The sequence below is a fragment of the Argopecten irradians genome, chromosome 9 (assembly GCF_041381155.1).
Source record: "Argopecten irradians isolate NY chromosome 9, Ai_NY, whole genome shotgun sequence".
In the NCBI taxonomy this organism is placed as follows: domain Eukaryota; kingdom Metazoa; phylum Mollusca; class Bivalvia; order Pectinida; family Pectinidae; genus Argopecten; species Argopecten irradians.
Window position 1 is genome coordinate 37,793,156 of NC_091142.1, and position 26,371 is coordinate 37,819,526.

General features: G+C 33.6%; 1 protein-coding gene across 1 annotated transcript in view; it reads right to left on the reverse strand.

Moving 5' to 3' along the window:
• Positions 1–602: 602 nt before the first annotated feature.
• Positions 603–26,371, reverse strand: part of LOC138332254 (uncharacterized) — a 36,187-nt gene continuing 10,418 nt past the window's right edge. The window contains exon 2 of the mRNA XM_069280274.1: positions 603–5,251. Within this exon, the coding sequence (XP_069136375.1) occupies positions 3,194–5,251 (2,058 nt within the window). The 3' untranslated portion in view covers positions 603–3,193. The remainder of the gene's footprint in view (positions 5,252–26,371) is intronic.

The window sequence follows — 26,371 nt, forward strand, 5'->3', positions numbered from 1 at the left end:
TTGTAAGTAATCTTTATGTCGGATATAACCACTAAGGGGTCTCTATAAATGTCAGTTTGCTAATAAAGAGTTCAGAGATGATGGAAAAACAGTGAAACACAGACTGGGAATGTATAGTCACACACGAAATCATGCGTGCTTTCTAAAAATACGTCTGTGTTACTCTGTGTCATGTAGGAATGAATGCATGTGTCTCTTTCTCATATGTATAGTTCATGTTTCTTACACAACCAAAATTGAATACGTGAATTGATAAAGTAAATTTTTGTTATTGATATAATGTGTTTACGAGACACAAAGCGGAAACATGAAACAGTGGCTCCTAAAATCATTAACCATTTCCTTAATATTCAAAATGTGATGTTTAAACTGTACAGTTTATGGTATTTTAAAATAATTATGAAGAAATATTGGTCCAAGATCTTTTTAATGTTAGTTTAAATACAAAGTTTCGTTAATATCTGATTATTTCAAGATTCTGTCCAAACGTCGACGAATTTTCTCTCATATCAACTTTGCTTTTTGTATAATTATACCACACAACATAATGAGAAATTACATGTCAATTTCACCAAAGAGCAGAGAAACAGAAACACATCACATAGTATATTTCAACATGTTTATTCAGAATAAAAACACATAAAACGATAGATGAGTAATTATTTACTCAAAATAGTAATGATAATAAGTAATGATAAGTAATATAGGGTCCAATTTACATGTTCTGGATAGTGTACGCCGACTTTCTTTCGCGAATTTATCACGATATAGATTTTAAAGTTTGCGAATATTAACATTTGCGGATTAAGAACAATGAACGGAAATCCTTATCAATATAAATGAAGTAGATATTAATTTGCGATAAGAAATTCATGAATTTGGATTGCGAAATTCGCGAAAATTAAAATCGCACGCTAAAGAAAGTTGGAAGCATCTAGTAACCACACTGAATGTATTCCGACAGATATTCAATTTAATTATTGACAATTTCCAGTTGATTTCAGAATTGGTCATTGACAATTTCCAGTTGATTTCAGAATTGGTCATTGACAATTTCTGGTTGACATCAGATTGGGTCATTGACAATTTCTGGTCCACATCACATGAAGCCATTGACATCAGGATGGTCCAAGGACTCGACTGACGTTGAGAATAGCCAATAGTGCAATGTCCTATGTACTTATCAATACAGAACAGTTGTATTTAGTAAATTATTTCAGTGAAATGTTTCACTAATGTGCAAAATTTCTCAATGAATGAATATTGAAATAGAGCATTTGCCAGTATCATAATATGTTATTCAGCTATATCTTGTAATTCATACACAATTACAATAAGAATTTTATAAGGTGGAATGTTTCATTTTTGGCTTCAATAAATCAATGTAGAATAGCAACTTTATGTGAAAAAAACAGTACAATATGTCTGCGATTTAGTGTAACACAAATAATCTATCGCCTCTCAGAGTTGTCGTCCTTGACACACACCTATATTATCTTGGCAAAGTTTGGACAACAATTGTAATAAAAGTGAAACTAATGAAGTTTTGCCTTAGATACTCAATTGGTTAGAAATAAATATTCTAAACAATGAGAATGACAGCAAATTTCTAACATCAAACATCATTTTAGTTTTATACAGTAGCATAAACACAATAATACTCATTTTAACTTTTCCGGAAACTAGATGTAAAAATGTAAAAATCATACAAGTAAATAAGATGATAAATAGATATCATTATATGTAAAATTGGGGGGAAAATGAGACAAGTGATTATCTTATGGAATAGTTACATACATACATACTTACAATGTATATTAGCGATAACGAGTTATCGTATGGTAAAATAAAACATTTTACAAATGATATATACAACGCTCCCGTCATATATCAAACGAGGGGAGATAACTCTAATACATCTACATCACAATGATAATTATTTACATTTCCTTACAGTAATAATTCTACCTATCCTTTGAAACAACTAACATGTTTAATTAACATGATGACGTCACGGAACAAACATTGATAACCTGGCGTACGTGATGACGTCACGGAATACTCGCCCCATTAGCTGGCGTTCACTGCCTTATAAGGAAGTATGATCGATTTCCGCCACAACGCGAAACATTCAGAATGTTTCCATTTGTTTATAAAATCAAAAACACATCTTTAAACAAATAAATGACTATCATATAGTAAGACTTCACAAACCGAAACAACAAGAAATATAAACCTATATTGATATAGTTATCCTGATAATTTAAGCTAAAAATACTTTTTCAATACCCACATCCCGACGGCAGTGTAAATTAGCAATAACCGCAGATATCTTGATAGAAATATATTGAATAATTCACCACATTTTGAACAATACTTTACAACAAGACACACTCATTACAAACACGCCAGTATATATAATGGAACAACACAAGTCAATATGAGCATACGGAATGAATTGAATATTTCCAAGTTGGAAAAATATGTTATAAAGTAGAATTAGCGAAGTGAACAAATGAAATATTTCGTTTTTTAACTTGTTTTGGCAACATGATCTTTCATGGTGATATCCAATAACATGATATACGTTTACCACGATTCCTTAAGTACCATCGTGGGCTGAGCAATATGTAAACATGTATGTACAATCGTTCAATGGCTTCAATGACGTTGAACTATGCGACTAAATATATGCTAGATATGGAATACATTTTGCTATAATGACCATGCAGTGATGTATTTTATGACTCTTTGAGCCAATGTCAACCACCGTAGCTCATTCGCTAACAACAGAACAGCATAATTAAATGGAAATTGGACAAAATCAGCAGCAATGATCAGTAAGAGTGATCTCCCTTTATACAGAACACGTGCCCTCTAACATTACCAACATAACTTCCATAACAATTTTATCAAAATGTTCAAGAAAAAATATATGTCCTATTTGATTTTGACTACAAGGCTATACAATGAAAGTTAAGCTTCCTTCAAGATCATTATCCTCCACATAAGTCCATTCTTCAATATCAATGTTTACGATTTATGAAAACTGATGGCGTATTTAGCGCCTGTTTCCTTTTAACTTCCGACTGATGAGCGTGAATTGATTTCTGGCCAGCAGTCTGTACGACAAAACACATTGATATAATTAGTTTCACAGTCTCTGGTAAGCACTTGCAGAAGTCTCTCGAGACTATGCAAGAATTGCCCCCGTCAGTAGCGAAAGGATGACGAGAACCGTTAATAGTCCGACAGAGTGAGCTCCCCTGGGCGGGGCGGAATCGGGAACAGTATGCTGACTGTGCTGATTTATAAGAAGCGTTGGGGTGTTTCTATAGATAGGCCGCCGCGTGGACCTCTCGTGAAATGTCAATGGTGTTTCTTCCAGATCTGGACGGCGACTGAGGGGAATATACCTTTCCTCGACCCGAGGACAAGCTCCCGGCTCCGTTTCGACCACGTCAAACTTGCCCTCGGGCGTCAAGAGACCTTCTAGAACCTTTTCCACAGACAGCATGTTACAGTCTGACGCCTTCAGGACAATGATCTTTCGTTTCGTGCCGTCCAATGTGAAAACCCAGCAGTAGAATTTGGTCATGCGACCTTCACGGTCCGGCATTGTGCCCGTGACCACGCCCCTGGTGTCAGGGCCTAGGTCCAGGGAGGCCAGACATAAGTACTGAATATGACTCGCCGCCTCCTCACAGTTTATCATCACGATGTCAATTTTGTCAGGCCTGGTAGCCGGGTCATATATTAGACACCCGTTACACCTATCTCCTTCCCTGAAGAACAGAGAATTCGAGGTAAAACCGAGGTCTGGTAGTTTACAATTGGTACTGTAGTGGACCTTTGTCTCGAGCAAAACTTGAGTTGGAATATCCACTGTTTTTGACGACTCGCCTAAATCGACCTGAATCTTAAATTTGTTGTTTTTACACGTGTATCTTTTCGCTTCCTCTATAGGCCAGAAAGGCCAGTTGACCCGTTTGCTGAGTCTGAACTGACGAACTGAAGTGGCAGGCTGGTACATCTCTAGACAAGCGAACCGCGGGAAACAACCGTTATCAAACACATGCAGAAGAGCAGTGCGACTATCATTTTCGGACACATTTCTGCCCAAACACAGAAATTTTCCAAATTTAGGAACAACAAGCTGGTAAGATGATATATTCATATATTGTGCACCGTCTCGAGTGTCCAGTAACCAGGAGCCTCGGACGTTCTCCTGGAACGTGCACGGTTGTGTTTCTTGCTCACATCGGTTACAGGACAAATGACAAAATGCCACCACCTCGTTGTCACAGAAACGCCTATCAGTACATCCCTCAAACTCGTTAGCGCAAACAGAGGGAATGGTGATTTTTTGAAGTGTAATCGACAAATAGTTATCCGTTTCGGTGATTTGACCGTGACCATTTCCGGTTCCGGGATCGCACACAGGATCCATAAACAAGTGAATTTGTGACACCTCGCCTAAGTTGTCCCGAGTAATACGTAAACACCAAGCCTCAAACTCGTCCGTTTGAGGTCGAAGAATTACAAAAGTGTATTTACCATATTCCCATGACGTCACACATTTGACACTTTGCTGGATACGCATATTTAAATTTGGATGTAAACAATCGGCATACCGGAAGTCGAATCTTATGCCGTCGCCTTCTTCACACTCACTTTCCATGCGCGGAAGTACAAGCTTTCCGGGACATATTTCTCCGTCTGGCCCTAGGATTCGCATATTATACCCTCCCACTATCGGACACGTGATTGGCGTGCTCTTGGTCATTGTGGGCGATAATATAGGCCAATGATCTAAATTTAAATTTTCTTCCGAACAAAAATTCGGATTTTGATAATTAAGCTTTGCGGATGTTTTAAATTGCACTATATAATCCGACCGTTTGATAAATTGTATACACATATATTCAGGATGGCTATTAAAGTTCCGACCTTTGGGCTGATGTTTGACCAGATATTTCCCAGGCTCAACCTCCTGGATACAAGTCCGCTCGTATTTTATACAGTTCTGGTCGCTTGAAGGGCAGTACATGGCGTCAATCATATTTTGTTTAAAATAAAGCGTGAGATAGCCCTTATTTCTGTAGGTAGCTGTCCAGACTACGCCCGGGGGGAGATAGGAAGGGAAGTCACAGTTAGACAAGACTGGGGGAGTGCACCAGGCAAGGATTAGAAGTATACACCGCACTGGCCAAGTCATCCTGATCCTTAGGCTGCGGACCACTTCACTCATCTGTGAATAGGAAAAAGTAATATTAATATAACATTGTAAAACACGCATTTTCATTTGAGCATTGACGTCACTATTTTATAATTTCATCGGGGTATGAAAGAATTCGTAGTATAAGTAGATTCTCACAAAAGTTTGCAAACAAAATTTATTTCATAAATAGATGAAATTGAAAAATAGTGATAACTATGCTTTTAATTAATTTTCCAAATTACTTTATATAATAAAGCACGTTTAATCGTATACGCAACGTCAAATGTTTCTGTTGTGACGTCACGATAACGTCGGGTTTTCCCACCATTCTCAGATTTTTTCATTTAAGGTAAGTATCTTGCTTTGGTCGATTTCATGGGGTGATGCTCTTGAAACAAATTGAATGAACTGCTTCGCAGTTCATAGTTCATGTTGAAGTTATTTCAAGAGCAACTCAATTCATCACCCCGTGAAATCGATCAAAGCAAGATTCAATCCTTATATTTCAATTCAATCGTATTAGATTTTTGTTGATTTTTGTTTAAAAAAAAATTGCGAGTTTCTGGGCTTGTGCAAGCCTACAACGAGAGACGTTAGAAAATAGTGCGTCATTAGAATACAAATAATTAGAAATAAATAGCGCAAATATTACAATTTGCCATACATTTATTTAAAAACAACTTTATTATCAATGCAATCCAGATGAAACATAAAACATTTACAATATATTTGGAAGTGATTGCAAAAATCGTCCGCCGAAGATGCGGAAGGATAATGTCTTGACTGTGTGATATGGTTGTCTCCCGCTTCGATTCAAAATGGAAAGTCACCGTAACGTGATGGGAACGGAAAGGTTCTAGTGGTTTATGTAGCCTTTAGCCTTGATACAAGTTAAAGTGAATAGTCGGACAAAGAAAACCAGTCTAAATGCGTTCATTGGCCTTCCAAAAGTTCTCACATATTAATACGACGGCCAAGTTCTGCTTAGTTTCCCAGTTCTGACCATTGAAATAAAGAAAAGTTGAAAGCATTGAAAGCGAGGCTGCGTGGAAATGTAACCACGGACATAGTGAGCCGGGAGGACGTTTTAGAATTTCCATACTTTAAATTAATTTCTTCGTACGCAGACAGGTTTTGACGAGAGATTTTATTTTTCCATTTCATAAGAAATTATACTGGATACATTCACACCATTTTTACCGACTTTAGCCATCCTTGCCCGACTGTTCACTTTAAACAACTGATTAAAGGTAAATCAACACTCGTTGATTTTTTTTATAGTATTTCTTATCACCGTTTAGGCTTTATGATTTGTTTGTAACTGAGAAGTTCTAACGTAGTTTCGATACACGTCACACAGGGGCATGGCACATTTTATTTTGCTTCGGTAGGCAATGTTGCTGACTCGAACGATACACAAGAGTAACAGAGTCAGTAAAACGCGAGTTCATAAAAATGTTTTTTAAAATTGTAGATTTAAGCCCTCGCTGTTAAGATATATGCCTAGGCCTTGTAGGAAGCTTCTTAGGTAAAAGTAGGTCTAGATGAAATATTTTCTTGCGCGAAGGCAGATGATAAGATACCCAAGTTCATACCCAAGTTCATGAGCAAATGAATCCGGATTTTTAAAGTAGTTTCATTGAGTCCAGCCTCAATGAAAATTGAAATATAGTGGTTTGAAAAAAATGATCGGCCAATAAGAAAGCCAGATTTAGTATGAAATCAAAGAAAATTTATTATTAGCTTGTATATTCTATCTTTGTATAAAACTTGTTGTGTATCAACAATGTTGGGAGCGGACGCCAAATAAACAACTACAACATACATGTGTGTACTACACCAGAACGAGGCTTTATTTATTCACGTGACCACTAAACGGGTACATACTATAATCAGGACTTATCCCGACGATCCAATACATAACAAAACTGTTATCTGTCTTTGCAGTCAGAATTGTGACGTCATCAATATGTAAGCGAGCAAGGGAATATGCAAGCATGACGTGAAAGTGTATGTAGTAACGTCGCTTAGGGAATTTTCTAGCATATCATTTGGATACAAAATATTGAAGAGATCAATGGCTTTCATCAAAAAATTAGATATTATTTAAAAGATAGAATATTGAAAATTTCTTTGATGTGATGTTGGAACAACAAATGTAGTTTCGGATGAAAAGCACAGTATGAATTCGTATTTTTAGGGATTAGAAGAACCCTGTATCAACCCGTTACGGGAAATACGAGTGATACGTGTTGTTATCTATGTAAAAGGCAAATGTGTTGTCAACGCTTTTCTACCTTTCTAACATAGACAACAGACGCCATGAATGCTCTACCAGTTTTAAGTCATAACGAGATATAAAAATGCATTGAATGTAAATACACGATCTATCATTGGAAAGGATACTTTGTCGATCGCTTCATTAGCTAACCAACGAACCACGAGTTGTTTGGTTTGAGATATGTATTTACATCCCGATGATATCTGACCAACCGCTCCAAACCTGTAACTCATTATTTCGTCGTATCAACAACAAAAGAGTTCCAATGCGGTAAACAAACCTAGATATCGACTTATTTCATAATCTTCTGTTGTTTTTCTGAACTATCAGATATTTTTGTCGGCTCTCATTATACTGTTGTGAACACCAAACCTCCGGAAGCGGAATGACGTCACTCCCGTATGACGAGGTCACATGGCGCCACCCCATCCGAGGGGCTTCCGAGTCTGACAAATCTACGACTGAACCCTATACGTATCATAACGTGATTATCTCATGTTATTTATTGCATTCTGTGCTCATAACATTTGTAAGATTATTCTTGTGAACAAGTCACCGCCATTCACTACAATACAATGCATGAGTTGCCATTTCTTTGTTTAAAGTTACGTATTTATCATGTCCTGATTTACAGCTTTACTGGGAAAAGTTAAGTGCCCTATTCAAGTACAATATCTTCTTTCGATAAGGTCACGGGGTTATTTAACCGTTCGCAGCTCCTCCTGACGGTGATAAGGTTACTTAACAAGTACACTGGCAAACCGTTCGCAGCTTCCCCTGATGGTGGTGAGGTTATGCCCCATTATACCAATACATTGCTCACAGCTCCCCCTGTCGGAGGTTAAAGAAAACTGCTATTTATCCTATTGGCGGCGAGAGGCTTGTTTCACATCAGCGAGACAACTGACGCTGATTACAGGCAATTTGTCACACTTTGTCCACACGCCACACAAATCTGGGCCTCTCTGATAGTTCGCTTTATTAGACCTTGCCATGTGTTTTCTTTTAGTAAATCACAGAGACAGATACTTTGTGCAAAGATCATTCAACTTTTGTTTTGAATTTCAGCAGTTAAAATGCCACCATCTGTCAAATTGTAGATTTTGTTTAGCATGTTGTGTAACACCGACTAAGTATATTGCGCTGTAATAATACCAGAAGCTGGAAAACGTATCAACTACGTAAACTCTTAAAATACATGATATCATTTGTAGTTTAATACATGAATAATGACTCTCGTTATCAGCCTGGTAACGATTTGTGGTACGCATAAAATCAAATACCAACATAATTATTAAAATACATACATAATTTATTTGTATATGAATCCCTTTTCACTGGAATGGGAGCAACGGATGTGTATTAACATCTTAATTGGTTTTCATTTCCTTGATACATAAATTGTATTGTACATTGTGCGTATATATCGTACACCAGGAGATATGTATCGTATGTCGCTTAGTTTGTATCGTATCCCATAGGTATTAAAATATATGCAATATAATAAAAAATCTAGAACTCTAAGCCAATAACTGTCCGTTATAACTTAAACCTGCCCGCTGTAACTAAAAACTGTCCGCTAAAACTTAAACCTGCCCGCTGTAACTAATACCTGACCGCTGTAACTAATACCTGACCGCTGTAACTAAACACTGTCCGCTATAACTAATACCTGCCCGCTATAACTAATACATGTCCGCTGTAACTAAAACCTACCCGCTGTAACTAATACCTGTCCGCTATAACTAATACCTGCCCGCTATAACTAATACATGTCCGCTGTAACTAAAACCTACCCGCTGTAACTAATACCTGTCCGCTATAACTAATACCTGCCCGCTATAACTAAACACTGTCCGCTATAACTAATACCTGCCCGCTGTAACTAATACCTGACCGCTGTAACTAATACCTGACCGCTGTAACTAAACACTGTCCGCTATAACTAATACCTGTCCGCTGTAACTAAAACCTACCCGCTGTAACTAATACCTGTCCGCTATAACTAATACCTGCCCGCTATAACTAAACACTGTCCGCTATAACTAATACCTGCCCGCTATAACTAGTACCTGCCCGCTGTAACTAATACCTGCACGCTGTAATTAATGTAGTAACTGTCTGCTATAACTAATACCTGCTCGCTGTTACTAATACCTGTCCGCTATAACTAATACCTGCCCGCTATAACTAGTACCTGCCCGCTGTAACTAATACCTGTCCGCTGTAACTAATACCTGTCCGCTATAACTAAACACTGTCCGCTATAACTAATACCTGCCCGCTATAACTAATACCTGCCCGCTGTAACTAATACCTGCACGCTGTAATTAATGTAGTAACTGTCTGCTATAACTAATACCTGCTCGCTGTTACTAATACCTGTCCGCTATAACTAATACCTGCCCGCTATAACTAGTACCTGCCCGCTGTAACTAATACCTGCACGCTGTAATTAATGTAGTAACTGTCTGCTATAACTAGTACCTGCCTGCTATAACTAGTACCTGCCCGCTGTAACTAATACCTGTCCGCTATAACTAATACACTGTCCGCTATAACTAATACCTGCCCGCTATAACTAATACCTGCCCGCTATAACTAATACCTGTCCGCTATAACTAATACCTGCCCGCTATAACTAGTACCTGCCCGCTGTAACTAATACCTGCACGCTGTAATTAATGTAGTAACTGTCTGCTATAACTAATACCTGCCCGCTATAACTAAACACTGTCCGCTTTAACTAATACCATCCCGCTATAACTAGTACCTGTCCGCTATAACTAATACCTGTCCGCTGTAACTAATACCTGCACGCTGTAATTAATGTAGTAATTGTCCGCTATAACTAGTACCTGTCCGCTGTAACTAATACCTGTACGCTGTAATTAATGTAGTAACTGTCCGCTATAACTAGTACCTGTCCGCTGTAACTAATACATGCACGCTGTAATTAATGTAGTAACTGTCCGTTATAACTTATACCTGCCCGCTACCCTTTATATGAGATTAAGACAACCACATGTCTGCCATTTACGTTTCCATGGTAATTTTTGATAAAGTATGGAATGAGTCTATAGATATTCATATAGTTAATCACTTGACCAAATTGAACAGAAACGTAATGGGTTTATGACCGTTTTAGACAACTTGTGTATAGTGACCACCTGGTTATCATGGCAACCAAATTTTCAACAACTGCTGCCTAGTTTCATTGAAATTGACCCAATAGTTTAGGAATTCTCCGGACAAACATTTTTTCTACTAACGGACAGATCGACACGCTGGTTTCAATATAACCCCCTAACTACGTATCCATTAATCTATTCTAATTCTGAAGTGATATGTATTTTCTACCACTGGAGCTAACCATAATATTCTTTTTTGTCAATGATTCTACATGTCTCACTTTTCACTAACATTGAAACATTCTTTTGTTCTGATATTAATATCCATGTAAGTGACTACACCAGCGCCTGGCCAGAAGTATCAATAACCGAGAGAGTTTATACAGTAGTCTGATTATACCGCCTCACTTCATTGCTGTCCGCTCTCTATTAGTGTCACTTAGATTACAACAGGAATCTACCACTACGCCGACCAGCACCGCCACCCTCCCCCCACCAGTATACAGACACACGCAGTTATTACCGATGATGAACACTTTACAAGGATTTCACGCTCCGACACTCCTACTGATTCAGTAAACGGTTTTTACATGACAATATACCGAAACCTTTCCCGCCATTGATTCCTGATCCGACTGTCACTATTGTAGTAATTATCCTCCTCCTACATTGTACAGGGAGGCGAACACTTGTCATCGGGGACAGGGGTTAAATACACCATAGCATTAACTGTGGTAGGGTGCGTCAATGTCTTCATAGAGATACCAATACCTTGTACCTTAATATATACTCAGTATCATATCAACTGTGGAACAGTGTGTCAATGTTTTCATAGAAATGTCAATATCTTCTGTTGAACATTGTATCAATGCTTTATATAGAGATGTCAATATCTTAAATATATATTCTGAAGCACACTGTTGAACGTTGTATCAATGCTTTCATAGAGATGTCAATATCTTAAGTATATATTCTAAAGCTAACTGTTGAACATTGTATCAATGCTTTCATAGAGATGTCAATATCTTAAATATATTCTAAAGCAAACTGTTGAACATTGTATCAATGTTTTCATAAAGATGTCAATATTTTACATATATTCTGAAGCAAATTGTTGAACATTATATAAATGTTTTCATAGAGATATCAATATCTTAAATATATATATTCTAAAGCTAACTGTTGAAACATTGTATCAATGCTTTCATAGAGATGTCAATATCTTAAATATATATTCTAAAGCAAATTGTTGAACATTGTATCAATGTTTTCATAAAATGTCAATATTTTACATAATTTATCATATTCTGAAGCAAATTGTTGAACATTATATAAATGTTTTCATTGAGATGTCAATATATTAAATACATGTATATATTCTAAAGCTAACTGTTGAACATTGTATCAATGCTTTCATAGAGATGTCAATATCTTAAATATATATTCTAAAGCAAATTGTTGAACCTTGTCTCAATGTTGATATAGCGATGTCAATATCTTTCATATATTCTGAAGCAAGTTTTAAACAATATATCAATGTTTTCATAGAGATGTCAATATCTTAAATATATTCTGAAGCAAACTGTTGAACATTGTATCAATGTAAATATAGAGATGTCAATATGTTATATATATTCTGAAACAAACTATCGAACAATGTGTTAATATCCCTGAGATTTCAACATCTCAAATACATTCTGAAATAAACTGTGGTACAGGATGACTATGTTATCATAGGGATATCAATATCGTAAATATATTCAGTTGTCAACTTTGGAACATTGTGTCAATATTATCATTGGAATGTCAATATCTTAAATATATTCTGTTATTAACTTTGTAATATTGTGTCAATGTTACCATTGAGATATCAATATCTTAAATATATAGAGGAAATTCCTTGTTTCTTGAAGAATACCAGTTATATTTCATCGGGTGAATCGAGTTTCATCAAAGTTTCCACCTCACGAAACATTACATTTGTTTTCTCGCTTTCATGAACAGAAGACCATTACTACTAGTTCCGCCAAAGGTTATTGCACCATTGTATCGAACACAGTTCTTTGCCCTTGCGATTATTATGCCATATTTTTGTGAGGATAACGTCAAATTTCTACACAAAAATATGACGTTATTTTTGTGCACAAACTAATGAAGTAACAATCAACATGCTATTTTCACAGTCAACGCTGCATTCCGATTGGTCAAAAGCGAGTGAAAATATTAAAATTGATATTTTACTTGAGGAAAATATACCGCTTTTATGTTCATCGTAAAACCTTAATATTTCACTCCGAAAAATGTAATAAATTCTGTTATCAACTTTGGAACATTGTGTCAATATTAACATTGAGATGTCAATATCTTACATATATATTTTAATCGAGATGTTAATATCTTAAATATAATCTATCATTAACTTTGGAACATTGTGTCAATCTTATCATAGATATGTCAATATCTTCTGTGTAATATGTCTTATGATATGGACATTGAGGGTGTCGGCCTACGTCTTCAACCTGTCATTTAAAATTGCATTGAACATGCCTTATACTGATTCAACACCATTCAGATGCAAGCCTAACATTGCAAACGACAAATACCTAACATAATACTGTTGTTATCTTAAAGAAACTCTCATTCACTTAATATATAAATTCGATACAAAATCAACATCATCACCTAGACACAAATATAGCTATTTCTTACGTGAATTGGCATAGCAATACATAGGCGGCCAATCATAAACCACTCGTCAACCCATGTTTTATTATTGTATGATGTTTCGAAACATGACATGCTAATCAGCAAACTTCAATTGTATATTATTACAAAAATAATTCATATTTACTGTTTCAGTAAAATGTATGTAGGGGAACATAACTGGAGAGTAGGATGGATATCCACTACCCAGTTATATGTTGAGGCAAGTTGAGCCCCATTTTTGTATGAACAAGGTTCTTATCATTTTGTTACATCCACATGTCAATCATTTTTGCAATTCTGTACAAAATGTGAAGTGTAATTTTAATGCGTCATGTATAATCCAGATAAATCACATTATTCACTTTCAATCACTATTTCTGTTATCATTAACTTTTTTACGGACTGAACGCATCATTATACAAATCCTAGCCACATGTGTTAACTGTTGGTTTTTTCGGAAATATAATGCAAATATGAAAACCTTGTAGAATAAACGTTATGTTTTTGTATGTATGTGTGGTATGTATGTTTTTGTATGCATGTGTTATATGTATGTGTTGTATGTATGTGTTGTGTGTATGTTTTTGTATGTATGTGTTGTATGTATGTTTTTGTATGTATGTGTTGTATGTATGTTTTTGTATGCATGTGTTATATGTATGTGTTGTATGTATGTGTTGTATGTATGTTTTTGTATGCATGTGTTATATGTATGTGTTGTATGTATGTATTGTATGTATATGTTGTATGTATGTGTTGTATGTATGTGTTGTTTGTATGTGTTGTATGTATGTGGTGTATGTATGTGTTGTATGTATGTGTTATTTGTATGTGTTGTATGTATGTGGTGTATGTATGTGTTGTATGTATGTTTTTGTATGCATGTGTTGTATATATGTGTTGTATGCATGTGTTGTATATATGTGTTGTATGTATGTATTGTATGTATGTGTTGTATGTGTGTGTTGAATGTATGTGTTGTATGTATGTGTTGAATGTATATAAGACTATTAAGGAAAACAGAGACACCTATGGCAAAAGAATTGAAAACAAAAGATCATTTAATATATACAGACACGAAGCAAATAAATCTGAAAATATCATTCTTTGTAATATAGTACCACAGTACCATACTGTATATAACCTTTTGTCCAACTGTAAGGGGTTGCTCATGGCAAAATTCTTAATTGATTTTATTGGAGTTATCGATCAAATTTTATTATCGGTTTCTCTAGTAATTTTCCGTCTATATTTCAAGAAAGATATATATCACAGTGCTGAATATTTTCACTTTTCACTTTTAGGCGTATTGACTTTATAACGACGTGTAATTTTTGTTTCCATTAGAAAATTAAGCATGGTTGTAGTTTATCAATCAAGGAAGACCTATTCCACTAGTTAATCCAATACTAATACATGTAATGGGTAGAAAAAGAGATCAGCCACTTCGAGAAATTTATAAAAACACAGTCATCTTAATGTAAACCAACCAATATACTAGCTTTATGTGGTTAATTTAGGGAAAGGAAACTACTAGCTTACAGAACATGAATTATACATATTTCCATCATTATATCCTGCGTACATCTTAACATCAACCGCCATATCTTTTATAGCCTTAAAGTCACATAGGAATCAATAATGCAGGTAGAGGCAACGTTTCTGTTTCAGAAATCGCACAATCATTTTAACGGCGTTGAGGAAAACCATATGCGTATTAGATTTATTTCATTTTAAAATGATACATAATTATATTTCGGAAAACAAACAGGTTTAAGCAAGACGGATTGGTTAGCGTGGTTTGGTCTCCTGTGAGTCACCTGTTTCCGTGATGTGTCGGAGAATCGATGGAATAGTATCCAAGCTCTTTTGACGTGAATTGGTGTGAAACAAGGGTCGTTTGCTCGGTATCGGGGTGGGGAACACTGTCTCTGTCATTTCCCCCGACAGTGATACAGCTAAAGTTACTGACTTCTTCCCGAAACCAATAAGGTACCAAACTAACTATTATAAATCAATGATGAAGGTGTAACACCTTATTGAGGAAAAACTAACGTGCCAAAAGTATTCGGTCAAGTCATAGTATCACTATTTCATTCATTTTGACAAATTTTCAATAATTCTCAAAAAAGTTTACTTTCTCTAGATTTTCTTACAGTTACAAAGTTATATTTTAAGTCATTTGAAAATTCCAGCCCAGGACGGTCGGTAACAGAGGTGAGTAATATTTTAGAAAGTTTTGAGACATTACTTAATATATCCATCATTACTATGCACTTAATGCTTCATTGTGCTTGTTAATTAGCTTTTGTACAATAAGCAAATTAATCATCCAGATAAAGGAGGCTACTTCCTCTCCTGATATTTAAATAAAGCATTTCAAATATTGTTTTAAAACATTCCTTATCTCGCGATGATTTTGATATTAAGTGCTGTAAAGTCCACTATTTTGGTGTTGGGTAGGGGTGTTAATTCTATTCCTACCATTTCGTATCAAATGCAAGATTATTATAGAATAGTGCGTATCTCAGTAAAAAGATAATTCCGTATTCAATGTCTTCAATAATATCTCATCTGTGTCATCTCTTCATATGAAAACACTAAGAAAGACCATAGCAAAAGGCTCTGGCAAAAATGTTCGCATGTCAGTAAAATAACCAAGAGGCGGAAATCTGATATACTTGATAAAAATGATGTGAATTCGACAATAACAATATAAAACAGTGAAAAGAAATTATATAATTATAAGCACATCACCAACACTTCCTTAGTTACCAAAGAAAACCCTGTCTATCCTGGGACACTCTGCTCTTGTTTTGTCCCAAAGCCATCATCATAAAAGCACATTATTCTGGACTGGGGTCGGGTACGGACTACACTTAGTAGCGCTAGTGTGTGTTTACACTATGCAGTGAAGCCTTTATCGGCCTCTCTCATCAACAATAAGCACGTGACTGCCACGCGCTGGGACCTCCCTAAGGAACTGCTGGCAATGGCTCACGCGCTGGAAGGCGGCGTTGATGCTGCATAGCATAGACCAGATCGTTTGGTGATAGCGGCATGATATGAACACCGACAATGATAATAGATTGGTCTCTATGGAACCATTTGGATTCAATCTCTCCACTATTATTTAAATACAACATCAAAGGCCTGCTCAACGTAATTTACAAAGCAATATATGCATTTGGCTTCTCTATTGAATAAATCATATACAAGTTTCCTTTGAAATAAAAGAAAATGTAATATTCGTCAACAAGTTTTTGAGAAAGTCAACTTTCATTATTTCAATTTTGAGTGTTGTGTAATCACACCAATATTGACTTTTCATTTTAGAACTAGTATAACGTTTACAAACAATGATACAGCACGGTGTCGATAAATCGCCCGGATTCCATGTAACAACGCTATACACGCCTATTGTTTTCATTTGGTGGCTATAGGCATTCCAAAATATGACTACAAACCTGGGTATAAAGGTCACCAAAGGAAATATAGTTACACGTAACGCCAAGTGATCTACATAAACCGACCATATTGAAGATGGTAATATGATCATCATGTAAAACTTTATTGCAAATCTGTCTATAGGACAGTCCAAAAAGAAACCTTTATCGTCACATGGTCTTTATACAATGGTGAGGTTATGTTACATATAACATTTGCCATTTAGAACAGTAAAGAACATTAGTCTTGTCGTCTCGTTATACAGATGGTAGACAAAATTTTGTTATTTCACTGCAGAATGCAGATTTCTTTATAGTTTCAGGGAAGATTTACCTTTTATACCTCAACGAAAACTAATCCCGTTTTTACACCGGTTATATCATAACTAGATACCGTATAGCCAGTTATTTTATTACTAGATACCGTATAGCCAGTTATTTTATAACTAGATACCGTATAACAAGTTATTTTATAACTAGATACCGTATAGCCAGTTATTTTATAACTAGATACCGTATAGACAGTTATTTTATAACTAGATACCGTATAGACAGTTATTTTATAACTAGATACCGTATAGACAGTTATTTTATAACTAGACACAGTATAGCCAGTTATTTTATAACTAGATACCGTATAGCCAGTTATTTTATAACTAGATACCGTATAGCCAGTTTATTTTATAACTAGATACCGTATAGACAGTTTATTTTATAACTAGACACAGTATAGACAGTTATTTTATAACTAGATACCATATAGCCAGTTGTTTTATAACTAGATACCGTAATAGCCAGTTATTTTATAACTAGATACCGTATAGGCAGTTATTTTATAACTAGATACCGTATAGACAGTTATTTTATAACTAGATACCGTATAGTCAGTTATTTATAACTAGATACCGTATAGTCAGTTATTTTATGACTAGATACCGTATAGCCATTATTTTATAATAGATACCGTATAGACAGTTATTTTATAACTAGATACCGTATAGACAGTTTTTTATAACTAGATACCGTATAGCCAGTTATTTATATAACTAGATACCGTATAGTCAGTTATTTTATAACTAGATACCATATAGCCAGCTTAACTAGATACCATATTCAGTTATTTTATAACTAGATACCGTATAGCCAGTTATTTTATAACTAGATACCGTATAGCCAGTTATTTATAAACTAGATACCGTATAGACAGTTATTTTATAACTAGATACCGTATAGACAGTTATTTTATAACTAGATACTGTATAGACACAGTTATTTTATAACTAGATACCGTATATAGCCAACCAGATACCGCATAGACACTTATTTTATAACTAGATACCGTATAGCCAGTTATTTTATAACTAGATATAATATAACTAATAGACCGTATAGTCAGTTATTTTATAACTAGATACCGTTATATATAGCCAGTTATTTTATAACTAGATACCGTATAGCAGTTATTTTAACTAGATACAGTTATTTTATAACTAGATACCGTATAGTCAGTTATTTTATAACTAGATACCATATAGCCAGTTATTTTATAACTAGATTCCGTATAGCCAACTAACTAGATACCGTATAGCCAGTTATTTTATAACTAGATACCGTATAGACAGTTATTTTATAACTAGATACCGTATAGACAGTTACTTTTATAACTAGATACCGTATAGCCAGTTATTTTATAACTAGAATACCGTATAGCCAGTTATTTTATAACTAGATACCGTATCGTCAGTTATTTTATAACTAGATACCGTATAGACCAGTTATTTATAACTAGATACCGTATAGCCAGTTATTTTATAACTAGATACCGTATAGACAGTTATTTTATAACTAGATACCGTATAGCCAGTTATTTTATAACTAGATACCGAATAGACAGTTATTTTATAACTAGATACCGTATAGAGCCAGTTATTTTATAACTAGATACCGTATAGTCCAGTTATTTTATAACTAGATACCGTATAGCCAGTTATTTTATAACTAGATACCGTATAGCCAGTTATTTTATAACTAGATACCGTATAGCCAGTTATTTTATAACTAGATTACCGTATAGCCAGTTATTTTATAACTAGATACCGTATAGCCAGTTATTTTATAACTAGATACCGTATAGCCAGTTATTTTATAACTAGATACCGTATAGCCAGTTATTTTATAACTAGATACCGTATAGACAGTTATTTTATGAAACTAGATACCGTAGAGACCGCCATAGACACTTATTTTATTACTAGATACCGTATAGACACAGTTTTTATTTTATAACTAGTTATTATACTAACTAGATACCGTATAGACTATCAGTTATTTTATAACTAGATACCGTATAGACAGTTATTTTATAACTAGATACCTTATAGCCAGTTATTTTATATAACTAGATACCGTATAGACACAGTTATTTTATAACTAGATACCGTATAGCCAGTAATTTTATAACTAGATACCGTATAGACATAGTTATTTTGTAACTAGATACCGTATAGACAGTTATTTTATAACTAAATACCCGTATAGACTAGTTATTTTATAAATAGATACTGTATAGACTCAGTTATTTGTATAAAATAGTAACACAGTTAGTTATTTTATAACTAGATACCGTATAGACACAGTTATTTTATAATTTATAGCCAAGTTATTTAATACTAGTATAAATACAGTTATTTTAATAACTAGATACTGTATAGACCAGTTATTTATAATAGATACGTATAGCATTATTTTATAACTAGATACCGTATAGCCAGTTATTTTATAACTAGGATACCGTATAGTCACAGTTAATTTATAAAACTAGATACCTTATAGCCAGTTTATTTTATAACTAGATACCGTATAGACAGCAGTTATTTATTATAATAGATACTAGTAGTATAGTACACCTGTTATTTTATAACTAGATACCGTATAGCCCAGTTTATTTTATAACTAGATACCGTATAGACAGTTATTTTATAACTAGATACCGTATAGACAGTTATTTTATAACTAGATACTGTATAGACACAGTTATTTTATAACTAGATACCGTAATAGCCAGTTAATTTTATAACTAGACAAATACCGTATAGCCAGTTAATTTATAACTAGATACCGTATAGAACAGTTATATTTAAATAACTAGATACCGTATAGCCAGTTATTTTATAACTATAACTAGTATAGCCAGTATAACTTGAAACCGTAAGAGACAGTTATAATTTATAACTAATACCGTATAGCCAGTTATTTTTTATAACTAGATTACCGATATAGACAGTTATTTTATAACTAGATACCGTATAGACAGTTATTTTATAACTAGATACCGTATAGACAGTTATTTTATAACTAGATACCGTATAGACACAGTTATTTTATAACTAGATACCGTATAGCCAGTTATTTTATAACTAGATACCGTATAGCCAGTTATTTTATAACTAGATACCGTATAGACACAGTTATTTTATAACTAGATACCGTATAGCCAGTTATTTTATAACTAGATACCGTATAGACACAGTTATTTTATAACTAGATACCGTATAGACCAGTTATTTTATAACTAGATACCGTATAGAACAGTTATTTTATAACTAGATACCGTATAGCCAGTTATTTTATAACTAGATACCGTTATAGCCATTTATTTTATAACTAGATACCGTATAGACAGTTTATTTTATAACTAGATACCGTATAGCCAGTTATTTTATAACTAGATACCGTATAGTCAGTTATTTTATAACTAGATACCGTATAGCACAGTTATTTTATTTATAACTAGATACCGTATAGCCAGTTATTTTATAACTAGATACCGTATAGACATTTATTTTATAACTAGATACCGTATAGACATTTATTTTATAACTAGATACCGTATAGACAGTTATTTTATAACTAGATACCGTTTAGACAGTTATTTTATAACTAGATACTGTATAGACAGTTATTTTATAACTTGTTACCGTATAGCCATTTATTTTATAACTGGTTACCGTATAGCCAGTTATTTTATAACTAGATACCGTATAGTCAGTTATTTTTTATTGCGAGGAAGATATGTTTGCGATTTCGCGGGGCATTGTTATGGTAACTAAAATGAGATTCGCAAAATATCTAGAAATCAATAAAATCAAGATAATTGGTACCTATACCTAAATCGCAAATTTTAAATCCATTCAAATCGAATTTTCTAGTATTTTGTCGAAATCACGACAATTTGCTTGTGAAAATAACTGGCTATACGCTTTATTAGTCCAGGTTTACAGTTGGCATGTATTGTTTTTGTATACTATTAAGGTACAGATGTGAAATGAACCCTCGTGTTAATTATAGTCGCATACATGTATCCATAGTTTGTAAGAAAACTAGTGCCACCTCTTTTGTTTAAATAGTTTTGGAAATTAATACTTTGAGCAGAAAATGTAAAATTAGTTTCATAAAATAATTCGTTGGCAGGCTTATTAATTAAAAACAAAAAAAACATTCGCGATCAAAACTCGTGACAATCATTAAAATTGTACCATATTTGATTGATTAAAATAGAATCCATTATAAGTAATTTAAAATTACATAATAAAACATTATTTTTATTGTAATGTTTGAAAATATATCATTAGTATTTTATGTCATTTCAAATAATTGAAAAAAACATGTATATATATCTCTCAGTATTAATTCAAACCTACAATATTACAATAATAAAATAATAACTTATACAACAAGTTCCTTTAGAAAGTTGGTATTAACACAAAGCATATCTGATATTACTGACAAAGAATATAAAAAAAGAGACTATCTGTATAATGCACATGTATAAGGTAAGAATCATACAGCAATTTCTTTCTTTTTTTTTTTTTCTATGAGGTATATAGTTTTTTATAGCAGATACAGTTGATAGTATTAAAATCTGAAAACAAAGGATTAATGAATTGGGGAAACATCAATTAATTCCAGAAAACAAATATTAAAAACTTCAGTTTTGGTTGACAGTATCACCATTATGACCAACATGCCATGCAATATTAATATAATACTAAGCGATTTGTATAACAGTAAGAGATTAATATAACAGTAAGAGATTAATATGATAGCAAGAGATTAATATAACAGTAAGAGATTAACATTATAGTAAGAGAATAACATTAAAATAAGAGATTAATGTAATGATAAGATATTAATATAATAGTAAGAGATCAATATGATAGGAAGAGATTAATATAATAGCATGAGATTAATATAACAGTAAGAATTAATAATAGTGAGAGATTAATTTAATTATAAGACCTCAACAAAATAGTATATATATTAAAGCAAGAGATTAGTATAACAGTAAGAGATTAACATTAAAAAAAGAGATTATAATTGAAATAAGAGATTAATGTAGTAATAAGAGATTAATATAATAGTAAGAGATCAATATAACAGTAAGAGATTAATATAATAGTAATAGTTTAATATATTAGTAAGATATTAATGGTCAAAGAAGTAATATCAACAGGATTTTCCAGATGACACGAAATTCAATCAAACGAAAGTCTGATGGATTCAAATTACTTCAAATGGTAAATATGGGACAAGGAAGTAATTCCAACCGCGTGGACAAAAAAAGTCAAACTTTCGAGGCGATTTGCCCCTTTATCAAGACATGCAAAACGAACACGATTACATAATAGGATACGAACAGTAATGCGGGACAAAGTAGACAAATATTTAACTATACAGCACAATGGAGCGCAATTTACCCTTCGGCAAGTGGTAGTAAGATATTAAGAAAACAGTAGTGAGAAGTTATGGTATCCTCTTTTGTTTCTGGTCCAAATTCAAAACCAAAAATGCACTTAAAACATGTAACAGTCAAAATTGTCCACAAAGAATACCAATTTGATAAGGTACAAACTATCATAACTATTAAGTCTTTATATACAGGTTAGATTGAGAAGAAATTAGCCAGTTGGAGCATCCACGAGTGGTCATATGAATAGGTGGTCATTATACAGAGGTGACCGCTTTAGCAGGTCTCACTGTATGCACCATAGAGTAATTCCATCATATTTCATCATTTTTATTCTAATAGAATTCTTAAATATGTGTTATGAATAATGATTAATTTTGAAAATATCTTTTTTCCACATAAAGGTAGCTCAAAGAACCAAGTCACAACACCAAAACACTGTATGTGCATTAGAAATCGAAATTGTAGGCGAGACAAAGAAGATTGAACTCTCTGTGCTTGATCATCAGCGGAGTATTTGACTTGTCACCTTGACAACCAAGCCCTTTTCAGAAATTGAAAGCCAAATATGGCAGCCATTGTCAGGCTTCCTCACTAACACAAGTTCTATGACGTTCTCTTACGACACCAATTCTATAGGAAATATTCAATCCAAGGAAGTCTTATATTCATAAAAAATTGTAAGCACACAATAAAATATACCACAGTATGAAGTAGGCATGTAAAGAGTATTATGAATAATGTTTGACAATGCCTGATTGAGAACATAGGTCGCCTCTAGTGGCCCATATTAGGAATGGTGGAAAGTTTAATAAGATTGTGAGCAACAGTAACCACGCATGCCTTTTGTTTAGTAGTAGAAATACTTTTAAACGTTCACAGACAACAGCAACGGCTTTGTCAACGTAGACACCAAAACAAGATTATTAGCCCACAAACCAACGCCCATTCGAATAATATGAATGATAATTTTTAACCCAAATAAAAATATACAGTTTTGTATTAATTAATAGAATTATGTTGATTTAAGACTAATGTATACCTACAATTAGTTCATGTGATGTGTTTTTGAGGACAACATTTACTTAGAATCAAAAGTGAACAACCATGTTTGTAAATAGACGTTATTAAATCATTTTACTATTTTCCTGAATCCATAAATAGGGTGAGGTAACGGTGTACACGATAAAACAAGACATTTGTATGAACATATATAATTTATAGAGCGGATAATAAAATATTTATCATTAATACTACATACAAATTGTTCTACCAATCAATCGATAAGTACTAATCTAGTACAAGAATATAGTACGAGTATTCTCTCACTAATATATTTTACAAAGCAAGTATAATAGCTCATTTGTTTCTGAATTACTTTGCCAATACATGTAATGGTATTTCATTGTAATGTTTGTATATATACTACAGCTGTAAAAACAACATAAATGATACACTTCTCTTGATCTTGTGTTTCAATAAAATACTAATTTCATCGCATATTGATTATGTATAAATATTATCGTTATTTATAATTAAACTATACTTGAATTTGCCGGTAGCTGTTCATAAAGTTCTTGATTGCCTATTTATTTTACCATATTTTATAGCTAACCTAATTTGTTTTGTTTCAGCAGGGATATCCTTAATGTATAGATGCCACTGTATATACAACTTATTTAAATCTAGATGTATAAATGTCAATGAATATCGAATTCAAACCTTATTTCAAAACAACATCTATCCGCAAGTCTAGAAAATGTTGGAGAATATTTTCCCAATTATCGCCAAAGTCAAGAATTGAATATACCACAAGAAAAAATCCAGTTTTTCTAATCATAATATATATGGAATAAATGATAGCGAAATAGTGCCAAAGCTCTAAAAGCCATAGAGATTCAAATTGATTTCTTTTTTTAATATAAGGAACACATATGAAACAAAGTCTATGTAATGAAAATGATTCAGTGTCCAAATGTATGATGAAAAAAGAAACGTTTGACTGTTATAAAATTTGAAAACAAAAATGATTTAGTGTCCGAAACAAAATTAAAAGCCGATCACTTTATACCCAGGGTCCAGTTGTTCAAACGGCGAGTAGTTTAATCATATGATAAGTGGAATTTTCATTTCAATTTACTGCAATTCAATTCTATGTTTCTTTGAACTTTACGGTTCATCTGAAAAGGTGCATTATAATATACAGTGCAACAAAACTGATTTACAATAACATAGATATTTAACACACAGGCACACTTACATAGTACAGATACACCCGTCACATACCCAACCGATACGCTAGTGTAGAGGGTGTTTCTACGTTTGTTTCAAACAGTATTTATTCTTTTTTTCATGACCATAACGATAACTTTTTCTAAATTAGATAATTCTTTATCATTTTTTATTTCCAGAATTTGAATCAATTCGGCCCTGCTAGGTTTATTATTATAATATTACAAAAAATGGTTATATCTTCATTACAATTAGTAAGTAGATCAATGATGGATTTCCTTAAAATCTCATAAAACTTTCATTGTAAAGTTTACAATAACAAATTTTTTCTATTGATTTGAAAATTGTCGTTAAACTGTGCAACTGGGCCCAGAGGATCATGTTTGACGAATCCTAAAATTGCACGAGAACGTGGACAAGCTCCAGTCAGAACCAACGAGCAAGCAATAAACCTCACCGTTTACCTTCAACACTGAGACTCATTTCCACTGTCCAGTAGTTTTTTTAGTTTGTAAAATAATCGCCCATTACACTGATACATGTAAGTCGACAGTGACCTTGAATTCAACCCCTATGCCATATATAATCGCGAAACAATGCCATCTAAGCCACCTTGTTATTTAAAAACAAAAGGATCGATAGATGGTTAACAGAACGGATATATCCGAGTCAGTTAGCAGGGGAATGAAACATTACAGAGACAACATGAAGGAAAGGGGCTGATTCTCTTTCAAGGATCATTTTATGGAATAGCTTTCCAACCTGTTTATACAGCACCTTCCAGAATTCGGTGTACTTTACCGAGATACTAATGTGTTGATGGTAATGATACCTTCAATTTTAGAATGTTTCCTCCTTGAGGGAGTTATATATTCTAACATTTTATCAGCACTATAATAGTGATATCTTACTTTAGAGGATTTGTGTTGTAGCTAGAGAGCATTGAGATCAAGAGTGAACTAAACTATACCTGCTTCAATATACAAACATATATATATATATTTAAATATTTGTCTACTTTATTTGCCCAACATTACTGTTCGTATCCTATCATGCAATCGTGTTCGTTTTGTGTGTCTTGATAAAGGGGCAGATCGTCTCGAAAATTTGACAATTTTGTTTTGTCCATACGGTTGGAATTACTTCCTTGTCCCATACATATATATATATATATGTACATTGATAGAGATATTGAGTAGATATTGCATGGTGGCATATTTCCGTCATTTGTATATGTTAGGTCGCCTTAATTAATTACTCCAAAATATCGTGTCATTTCTCAACTTAAAAAATAATGATCTCTGCAGGTCGAGTTACAGTAACATTCACTACCAGATAGCTAAACTATGCCGCCATATTGGTCAAACATTTTTGAAGAAAACTTTTTCCGGGTGGATCATAGTCAGGTTAATGCTTGTTGAAAGTCGTATAAAGTCTTGAAATGAGACATACTAATAATCCAATAAACGCTTGTAGGACGGCATTCAATCTTGGCACAGTGCCAAGTCGAACAAAATAATAAACATATATAATAAGATCACGATGCACGTGTCTCTAAAACCATGGAAAACTCTCGAGACCCTCAAGATTTCAGGTTTCATGAGTTTG